The sequence below is a fragment of the Erythranthe guttata genome, chromosome 10 (assembly GCF_056151865.1).
Source record: "Erythranthe guttata isolate IM_541 chromosome 10, IM_541, whole genome shotgun sequence".
NCBI classification, from domain to species: Eukaryota; Viridiplantae; Streptophyta; class Magnoliopsida; order Lamiales; family Phrymaceae; genus Erythranthe; species Erythranthe guttata.
Window position 1 is genome coordinate 17,269,131 of NC_142542.1, and position 11,522 is coordinate 17,280,652.

Here is an 11,522-nt window from a genome sequence, read left to right on the forward strand (position 1 = left end):
CTCCTTATTCTCCTATTATTGCAAAACCATATATCTCTCTATATATATATATATATATATATATATATATATATATATATATATATATATATATATATATATATATATATATATATATATATATATATATATATATATATATATTACACTACGAAATTGCCAACGATGATCAAGTATATGAAGAAATTTTCTCCCACAAACATACTTTTCCACGCAATAAACCATCTCAAATATCAGCACAAAAAAATAAACACACACACACACACCAATATATCTTCTTCTCAAATTCCCAAAGAATAAAAGCACAATTCTCTTTGAGCCTAATTCAATAAAATGGATCTCTCCGAAATTTTCGGTTTCTTGATAATCCTAAAAGAAACCCTAAAAATCCTCCCGAAAAATGGGAAACTCGTGGCATCAATCGCCTTTCTTTCGCTCCTCCTACCTTCAGTCCTCTTCTTGTCATTCGTTTACTTCTACCAATCCCTCACCGCTTATGTGTTCGCTTCTTACACAGTCCCCGAATATTCCGATAGTGATAACCACGTGGTGAAATACTTGGCACTTCTTCTTGCAGTCGAACTCGCCTTCTTGTTCATTTTCGTCATAATATCCAGCTTATCCAGCACGGCAACTATCGTCGTATCGTCATTTTCTTACACCGGCAAGAAATTAGATCCGAAAGATCTTTTCTCGAGCATCAAACGAACATGGAAGAAACCCTTCTCTAAGAAATTATATTCATCATCATCATCGTTATCGTCACGTTTTCTTTCGATCGCCGTCGTCTTAGCTGTTATCTTAGTATTCACGTATCCCAATTTTATCACAATTTGTGCAGCCGTTATTTTCGGGGTAACTGTTTTCATTTTCCAGCTGTATTCGTCGGTTGTTTACGTTTTGTCGGTTGTGGTCTCAATTGTGGAAGATAGTTCGGGGGTGGAGGCGTTGGGGAAGGCCGAAAAGCTCGTTAAGGGGGGCCAGCGCCTCCATGGATTCACGCTCAACTTGTTCTTCAATCTGGTGGCGGCGTCGGTTCTAATATTGCCGTGTTTATATTATTATATCCGTAAATTGTACGTGAATAATGTGATGATTTATTACGGGTTGTTCTTCTTGAATTTCGTCTCCTTGTTCAACATGGTTGTTTCTATGGCGTACACGGTGTTTTATTTCCGGTGTAAGAAGCACCACGGCGAAGAAGATGAAGAAGAAGAGATAGATATAACTATTAAAGTTGGAGATTTGCAATACACTAAATTACCTGTTTTGAGTAGTGATGATATTCACTGAGGGTTTTGGCTTGTATAGTATTTACATTATTGCCACTCTTTGATTGTTTGTTCTTTTTGAATATTTCACCAAGTATTTTTATCGTTGATCTACACACCAATCTGGGTGTGTATGTATTTGTGTGTTTATTAATCGTGATGATATATCTGCCATATAATTTGGTTCAAGTCAAATAAAAAACCATGGCCCCACCCTATTGATACCCCAAATCACATAGCAAACACTTATATATTTTCTTATATGTTACATATATATTTATTTTTCCTCGTTGCATTAATAAATAAATGTTGATCAAGTCAAAATAAATATTTTAATGACATGTCATCCACTATTTAATGGACTCTTTAAATCCTTAATACTTTCATTAAATCTTTAATATTTTCGTTGAAAGATCTTTTCTCGAGTATCAAACGAATTACATGGAAGAAACACTTCTCAAGAAGATCATACTCATCGTCATCGTCGTCAAGTTTTCTTGTAATCACTATCGTTTTAGCTGTTGTCTTATAACTATTTACGTATCCCAATTTTATGACAATTCGTGCAGCCGTTATTTTCGGGATAGTTGTTTTTATTTTCCAGCTGTATTCGTCGGTTGTGGTCTCTATTGTTGAAGATAGTTCGAGGATGGAGGCGTTGGAAAAGGCCGAAAAGCTCGTTATGGGGGGCCAGCGCCTCCATGGATTCATGCTCAACTTGTTCTTCTATCTGGTGGCGGTTATTCTAATTTCCCCGGGTACTTATTATCAGTGGCGAATCCGGGACCTATAATGAATGAAAACTATCTTTACCACCTCAACCAATAGCCTTTCCTGTCAACTTATGTATAACAATACTATTTGATGAAAATCAAGGGTGTGCAACTGCACACCCTAGAGGCTAGACCATAGCCAGATCCGCCACCACTGCTTATTATTATATCGATAAATTGTCCGTGGATAATGTGACGATTTACTACGGGTTGTTCTTTTTTGAATTTGGTCTCCTTGTTGAGGATTCTGGCTTTAATGGTGTACACGGTGTTTTATTTCCGGTGTAAGAAGCACCACGGTGAAGAAGAAGAAGAGGAGATAGATGTAATTATTGAAGTTGGAGATTTGCAATACACTAAATTACCTGTTTTGGTAACTCTTTGATATTTTGTTGCTTCCAAATAACGTCCGGTCTGCTTTGTAAAACGAAATAGGGTTGTCCTTGCCCAGTTTTTAATACGAAGGTTTTTTTTTAGCAATTCAAAATTACGTAGAGGGTTCTGTGCAAATAACTCTGAATATATACATACAACTTTCAAAAATATTTACATTTTGTTCTAGGGTTAATGGTAAAAAGGCTCATGATAAGGTCACAACTAAAAAAAGGACATCCAACTTTTTTATTTTTGAATAATTTCAGTTCATTCAAACTTATTTGTAAATAAGGAAAACCATTTTATATATACCAAAATTACCCTCAACTCCATGAAACCCTGATTCAACTCGAATTTCATGATTTACATCCCAATTTAGCCCAATTTAACTAATTAACCAATTTTGATCCTTATTCCAATTTTGACCCGACCCCTTCGGAGTCCGGTGGTGCGGCGTTGACTTGTTTTTTTTTTAAACTACTTTTTTTATGAAATTTTTTTACGGCAGGTCAATTGTCGTTCACCGGCGTTGACTTTTTTTTTCTTAATTTGTTTTAATTAATATTATTGTCTTGACTGCTAAATTACTGCCCCAACAGTAATTTAACAGTTGGAGACAGTAATTTAACTGTTAATTGACTTTTTTTGTAAATTTAGTTTTTTTCATAGAAAAAATATATTTTAATAATATTATTGGTTTGGGTGCTAAATTACTGCCTCCAACAATAATTTAGCAGTCCGAGACAGTAATATTATTGTCCTAGACAATAATTTTACTGTATTAATTAATATTATCGTCTTGGCCTGCAATTTTGCTGTCTTCAGCCGTAACACTAGTGTCTCCCACCGTAATATTACTGTCTCATGCAATAATATTAGTGTGTGTATATTATTTTAGTGTGTGTTTTCGATACAGTGTGTTTTCGGTGTAGTGTGTGTAATTATTTTAGTGTGTGTTTTCAGTGTAGTGTGTTTATTTTTTTTAGTGTATATTTCCGGTGTAGTGTCTGTAAAAAAAATTCATGATCAATATCACCTAAAATTGTATAATATAGTACACAGATTTTAGTTAAAATTGGTGCAACGTCCAAAAAATATTTCACGGTCAAAATCACCAAAAATTGTATATTATATAGTACACAGATTTTGGGTAAAGTTGGTGGCACGTCCAAAAAACTATTTCACGATCAAAATCACTAAAAACTGTACACTATAGTAAACAGATTTTTGATAAAATTGAGGAACGTCCAAGAAACTATTTCACGATGAAAATCACCAAAAATTGTACACTATAGTACACAGATTTTGGGTACAATTGAGGAACGTCCAAAAAACTATTTCACGATCAAAATCACCAAAAATTGTATGCTATAGTACACAAATTTTGGGTAAAATTGGTGGAGCGTCCAAAAACATTTTCACGATCAAAATCACAAAAAACTGTATGCAATAATAGTACACGAATTTTGGGTAAAATTAGTGGAACGTCCCAAAAAAAATTCACGATCAAAATCACCAAAAATTGTATACTATAAGTACACAGATTTTGGGTAAAATTGGTGAACGTCCAAAAAACTTTTTCACGATTAAAAGCACCAAAAACTGATTCCAATTTTAGTCAAAAATTTGTGTACAATATAGTGTTTGGTGATTTTGATCGTGAAGTAGTTTTGTGAAGTAGTTTTTTAGACGTTGCACCAATTTCAACTAAAATTTGTGTACTATAGTATACAGTTTTTGGTGATGTTGATTGTGAAAAGTTTTTATACACACTACACAGAAATCACACAATAAAAAAAACACACACACAGTACACCGAAAACACACACTAAAAAGAATTACACACACTACACCGAAAACACACACTAAAAAAATGACACACACTACACCGAAAACACACACTAAAACAATATACATATACTACACTGAAAACACACACTAAAAAATATACAAACACTACACCGAAAACATACACGAAAATAAATACACACTACACCAAAAATACATACTAACAAATATACACACACTATACCGAAACACAAACTAAAACAAATACGCACATTACACCGAAAACACACACTAAAAAGAATTACACACACTACACCGAAAACACACACTAGAAAAAATTACACACAATACACCGAAAACACACACTACACCGAAAACACACACACTACACCGAAAACACACACTAAAAAATATACACACACTACACTGAAAACACACACTAAAAAAACTACACAAACTACACCGAAAACACAGACTAAATAAATTACACACACTAAAACATATACACAGACTACACCGAAAACACACACAAAAAAAATATACACAAGACACCGAAGACACCCAATAATAGGGCAAATGACAAAGAGGGACATGGCAAAGGACTTAAATGCACATTGGTCCACACAAAATACAGTCTTTCAAATAAACCCAGCATCATTTCTTTAGTCTAAAATACCCTTCATAATACATTTTTTTATCAATTGAATCCATTATACTCTAACTTCCTTAATATCACACATTGACCCCTGATTTAAACAAATATATCACATTAACCCCGATTTTAATAATTTTTTGAAAAAAATATTTTCTAGGAAAATAATGTTTTTCTGAATTTTTTTTTCCAGCTAAATTCCGACGTTGACTATTTTTGTTTCTGAATTTTTTTTTTCCGGCGTTGACTTTTGTTTTTTTGAATTTTATTTTTTCTTAAAAAAAGTATTTAAATTAATATTGCTGTCTTGACTGCTTAATTACTGTCTCAGACAATAATATTACTGTTTGGGACAATAACATTACTTTCCCCAACAGTAATATTATAAATATTATTTTCCCGAACAGTAATATTACTAATATTACTGTCCCAAACAGTAATATTTAGGGGTGGGCATTCGGGTCGGGTTATTCGGGTATGACCCGACCCGGCCGGGTATTACCCGATTGGATCGGATAATTTTTGACTTAACCGGGTTTTTCCCGGGTTCGGGTACCCGGTGCTCCCAAACCGGATTGGGTTCGGGTATTAGCAATTCTACCCGGGTACCCGGTTAAAAAAATAAAAAAGAAAAATTATATATATATATATATATATATATATATATATATATATATATATATATATATATATATATATATATATATATATATATATATATATGTCTGTGTGTATCTATATGTATATGTCTATATGTATGTAATATGTATATTTTATGTAAAATTGGTCACTATTTGTTTGTTTGTATTTTTTTTTTTTTTTTTATGTTTTTGTGATTAATTTTTTTTGTATAATAAATTTAGTAATTCTTTTGTTTTTATGAATGTGTGTATATAACAATATGTTTTACTTCCCGTATTTGTAGTCCAAGTAAAGCAACATTTAATATATTTTTTATATTTTATGAAGTGTGATGTTACATTTAGAATTAGAAGTATTAAATAATTATTAGAGAAAAAAAAAAAAGAGGAAAATAGCAAAACCCGAACCCGACCCGAAATAACCGGGTACCCGGTTATCTCGGGTCGGGTTCGGATAATTTTTTTTTTTGCAAAATACCCGAATAACCCGACCCGACCCGAATGCTCACCCCTACTAATATTATTGCATGAGACAGTAATATTACGGTCGGAGACAGTAATATTACGGTCGGAGACAGTAATATTACGGTTGAAGACAGCAAAATTGTAGGCCAAGACGATAAAATTAATTAATACAGTAAAATTATTATCTTAGGCAGTTAAATTACTGTTGGTGACATTAATTTAGCAGCCAAGACAGTAATATTAATTAAATTAATATTTATTAAGAAAAAACAATTTTTTTTAAAAAAAAAAGTTAATTAACAGTTAAATTACTGTCTTCGACGGTTAAATTACTGTTGGAGACAATAATTTAGCAGCCAATATAGTAAGTAATATTAATTTAAATATTTTTTTTTAGAAAAAAAAAAAAAAAAAAAAAAGTCAACGCCAGGGACCGGCGGTTAACCTGCCGAAAAAAGAATTTCATAAAAAAAAAAGTTTTCAAAAAAAAAAAAACCGACGCCGGAGACCGGCGGTTGACCTGCCGGGAAAAAAAATCAGAAAAAAAAAGTTTTCAAAAAAAAAAAGGTCAACGCTGCAGACCAGCGGTCAACGGCGGTGGCGGGTCAAAATTATTTAATGGGTGAAATTGGGCTGAATTGAGGTGTAAAACTGTAAATCATGAAATTGGAATTGGAATGGGTGTCAAGGAATTGAGGATAATTTTGGTATATATAAAAGGGTTTTCCTTATTTGCAAATAAGTTTAAATGAGCTGGAATTATTTGAAAGACAAAAAAGTTGGATGACTTTTTTTAATAAGTTCGCTCGTCAGACTTCTTCGCCATTAACCCTATTTAATATGATATCAGAGCCAACGAATTGGTGTTATTAATATTAAATTGGGACGTATTGGAGATATTAATATTACGGGTAAATTACAACCACCTCCTAAGATATGGTCAAATTACGAAAACCCTCGTCTTATTTGGGTAATTACAACCACCCCTTCAACTATAAATCTTCTTGCACGTCCACCCTTGCGGTTTCAAATTTAGTAGAATCTTCTAGATTATATGTAATATAATCACTTATGTACCCGTTTTATCCCATTCGAGCTCCACATTTTGAAGCGAGATGATCATAAGATATGTTTTTTGGCTTGTGTATATCAGATTTTGGTGCATCAGAAACTGTATTTTACACAAAATGATATACAAACTAGAGCACATTCTACGAAATTTAGATGATTATGTTGACTTTGACACCATAAGAGTGGAGATGTAAGAAGATTCATAGTTGAGGGGAGTAAATGTAACTATCCAAACAAGAGGCGATTTTTAGTAATTGAACTATACCCTCAGAAAGTGATTATAATTTACCCAAATATTAAATAATATATTTCACTAGCAGCTTAAGTGGTCATTCAACAAGTTGTAAATCAACTCGAAAAAATAAATTGAGTGAAGAGATGGAGAAGAAGAAAAAAAAGGAAAGAATAAATGATATCAATCTCTTGGACCGAATTGATTGAAATCAATTCTGACAATTCATTTGTAAGAACACCTTTCAAAAATTAACTAAAATATAACTAGAGAAAAAAATAATTAAAAAAAATATCATTAGCTAATATTCCACCAAATTAGAAATAAATAAAAAAAGAGAAAATTAGCAAGAACCCTCATCTAGAAAATATAGTTAAGGGAAATAGCTCCTCCAAAAAATAATTAGAGAAAATCTTCTTAGTTAATATTCCATTTGATCCAGCCCATTACCGTTTGGCAGATCCAGTAAAGACCAAAGGCCCAACTAGGATCAAAAGGCACCATTAAGCCCACTAAGAGAGGAGGGCCCATTAAATCGACACCTTGTTAGGCGAGAGGGACCAAGCGACCCGGGAGAGCGAGAAGCTCTCTCACTCTCTCGCAAAGCTTCTCGCTAGACCAGCCCGGAATTGATGCTAGCTGCACGTGGAGGTATTTAATGCATGTATAATCCACTGACAGGCGCAGAGGAATGTCGTTTCGGTCCCCTACTTTTTGCAGCTGCAACCGCCAATGAAATGACATATTAAACTGCATTGAAGTAATTTGGAGTCCGGATGCCTAATTACCGCGATTGGACAGATAAATTAAATTGGAGAATATTTGACGTTCGTCCCCTTTCTAGTATAAATAGGGGCAGTAAATACAAGTATCAGGACACACGAAATCTTCTACATCAATTACATATAAAAATATAATATCTTCTTCAGGAAGTTACTGACTTGGCCGTCGGAGTGCTAACTCCGGCCAAAGTCCGGTTCTTTCCTTTTTTGTAGGTTTATCCGCGGGCCCCGGTCCGAGTTCAGGCCTACCTAACTCCCTAAATTAACCCACCCTGAATCCAGCAGGATCACCATTAAATTGATATTTTTATAATTCCAAAACTACCCTTATTTGAGTATAATTATTTTAACCCTAATTATATATCATCTTTTCCAGACCCTTTTTTTTTCTTCTGCGTCGTTTCTATTGTTTCTCTTCTCAATATTTAGATCTCAGACCCCTATCCCCCCCTCTGCCACCACCATGGTCTAAATCACGAACAATTTTTGGAAACTCACGGCGACGACGCGGCGGAGGATCTCGCGAATACCCCAAGTAGCGTTCCCCTTACCCATAGTTTCTCGATTTTGCGAAAATTTCTTCTTCGTCGCCGTAGGTTATGGATTTTTAATTTGATTTTGCTAGGGTTTATTGGTAGATCACGCGGAGGACGACACGGGTAGAGAAATTCGCGCAAGTTGTACCCCTAATCGACTATGTATTTTTTGGTAGTCGATTAACTTAATCGACTATACTCTGGTAGTCGATTAAAGTGTTAATTAGTTGTTTTAGTAGTCGATTAAGGTTACTTGATTTCATTTTTCATTTTTGGATTTTTGTGTATTGATTCCGATTTGTATAAATCAATTACCATTTATGTATATTATTTGTTATGTAAAAATAGTATCGATTTTCGTTTTTACATAGTTGTGTTTTTATTTATTTTTAGTGGTCAGTTTCTTGATCGACTATGCTTATATCTCATAGTTGATTAATATACCTGATAGAGAAAAAAAAAGGTTAAAAATGAAAAATAAAAATAAAAAAATAAAAAAATTTAAAAAAAACGACTGATGGAGGTGGCAGGGAAATAATTATATTCGTGATAATGTTGATGAGGTGGCAGAGGCATAATTGGAAAATTAGGTGGCTGAAATTAGAAAGGGACTTTTCTCAAATGGTGCAAAATAATTTGGATCTCTCTCGAAAATTCAACTCTAATGAGGGTTAGTTCTTTTTGTGAGCACCAGGTCCGGATCCGCTACTTTAACGGGTCGTTGAGTTGCCATGATTTACATTCTTCCATCAAATACTTATCGAACCAAGAGACGGAAAGCCCTGGGGGCAAGGAATTTCGCCCTTTGGTACAAGTATTGAGAGGATTATATCAAAGAGCCCATAAAAAAAATCTCACAAATTGTGTTCTAGTTTGGTTGAAAATTACAAAACTCAGCTTGGAATAGTGCAAGGGACAGGTACATAGATTGAGGGGAATCACTCCTTATTCTCCTATTATTGCAAAACAAATATATATATATATATATATATATATATATATATATATATATATATATATATATATATATATATATATATATATATATATATATATATATACTACGAAATTGCCAACGGTGACCAAGTATATAAGAAGAAATTTTCTCCCACAAACATACTTTTCCACGCAATAAACCATCTTAAATATCAGCACAAAAAAATAAAAACACACACACACACACTCCTATATATCTTCTTCTCAAATTCCCAAAGAATAAAAGAATCTCTTTGAGCCTCTTTTCAATATATATTAATGGATTTCTCCGAAATTTTTGGTTTCTTGATAATCCTAAAAGAAACCCTAAAAATCGTCCCGAAAAATGGGAAGTCCGTGGCCTCGATCGCCATTCTTTCACTCCTCCTATCTTCAATCGTCTTCGCCTTATTCAGTTACTTCTTACAATTCATCGTGGCTAATATGTTTGCGTCTCACACAGACCCCGAATATTCCGATGCTAATGATAACAATAGCCACATGCTGAAATACACGGCACTTCTTATTGCATTCGAACTCTTTTTCTTGTTCATTTTCATCATAATATACAACTTATCGAGCACCGCAACTATCCTAGTATCGTCCTTTTCTTACACCGGCAAGAAATTAAATTCGAAAGATCTTTTCTCGACCATCAAACGAACATGGAAGAAACCCTTCTCTAGAATATCATATTCATCATCATCGAGATTAATTCTAATCGCTTTCACTTTAGTTGTTATCTTAGCATTTATTTATCCCAATTTTATTACAATTTGTGCAGCCGTTATTTTCGCGATAATTGTTTTTATTTTCCAGCTGTATTTGAGGGTTGTTTCGGCTTTGTCGGTTGTGGTCTCTATTATTGAAGATAGTTCGAGGCTGGAGGCGTTGGAAAAGGCTGAAAAGCTCGTTAAGGGGGGCCAGCGCCTCCATGGATTCATGCTCAACTTGTTCTTCACTCTGGTGGCGTTGATTCTAATTTTGCCGGGTTTTTATTATTATATCGATAAATTGTCAGTGAAAAATGTGACCATTTATTACGGGTTGTTCTTTTTGAATTTCGTCTCCTTGTCGAACATGGTGGTTTTTATGGCGTACACGGTGTTTTATTACCGGTGTAAGAAGCACCACGGTGAAGACGAAGAAGAAGAGATTGATTTAATTATTGGAGATTTGCAATATACTAAAGTACCTGTTTTGAGTAGTGATATTCCCTAAGGGTTTTGGCTTGTATATATATTTTGTTTGATGGAAGTTTTGGTAACTCTTTGATATTTTGTTATTTCGAAATAAGGGCACTGTGCTTTGTAGAACGCAAAATAGGGGTGTCCTTGCCCATTGTTTTTTAATACATGGCTTTTTTAGCAATTCAAAATTGCACGGAGGGTTCTGTGCAATTAACTCTGTATGTATACATACATCTTTTAAAATATATTTACATTTTATTCAATGCTCTATTGGACATATTTTTTTTATTTATCCACAGGCACACACAAAAACAAATAAATTCATGTAGGTATGTCTAGGTAAATAATAAGTCTGCACTTTATCTTTTGCAGTATATCTAATCAATTCTTAAGTAATTTTGAAAGTCAACTACTGAGTAATTCTTAATCTGTTAATTAAGTACAGTTCTATACTTTTCTTTTAACATATTTTATTTATATTCTTTTTCCTCTCTGCGTTAATAAATAAATACTGATTAAGCCAAATAAATATCTTAATCAGTAGACATTAATCATTTAATCACATGTCATCCACTATTTAATGCCATCTCCATCTCCATATCTTCTTTTTTTAATGACTACAAAATAAAGGCCAGAGTCATAAGATTAAAAAAATAAATAATATATATTATAATAAAGAATACAAAATACATGTAAATCAAATATATCTTATTAATTGCTAGAAAATCTCCAGTGTATAATAAAATCATTAATATATAAAAGTCATGTTTG

The 11,522-nt window shown here is 33.3% G+C and overlaps 2 protein-coding genes across 2 annotated transcripts; both read left to right on the forward strand.

Moving 5' to 3' along the window:
- The first annotated feature begins 333 nt into the window (after nt 1-333).
- Nucleotides 334-1,293, forward strand: LOC105952279 (uncharacterized). Its single transcript, XM_012975813.2, has one exon. It carries the CDS (start codon nt 334-336, stop codon nt 1,291-1,293), a length of 960 nt encoding a protein of 319 aa, XP_012831267.2.
- An 8,404-nt stretch (nt 1,294-9,697) lies between these two features.
- On the forward strand, nt 9,698-10,830 carry LOC148767718 (uncharacterized). Its single transcript, XM_088824221.1, has one exon. The coding sequence runs from the start codon at nt 9,841-9,843 to the stop codon at nt 10,780-10,782; it is 942 nt and encodes a 313-aa protein (XP_088680347.1). The 5' UTR covers nt 9,698-9,840; the 3' UTR covers nt 10,783-10,830.
- The last annotated feature ends 692 nt before the right edge of the window (nt 10,831-11,522 follow it).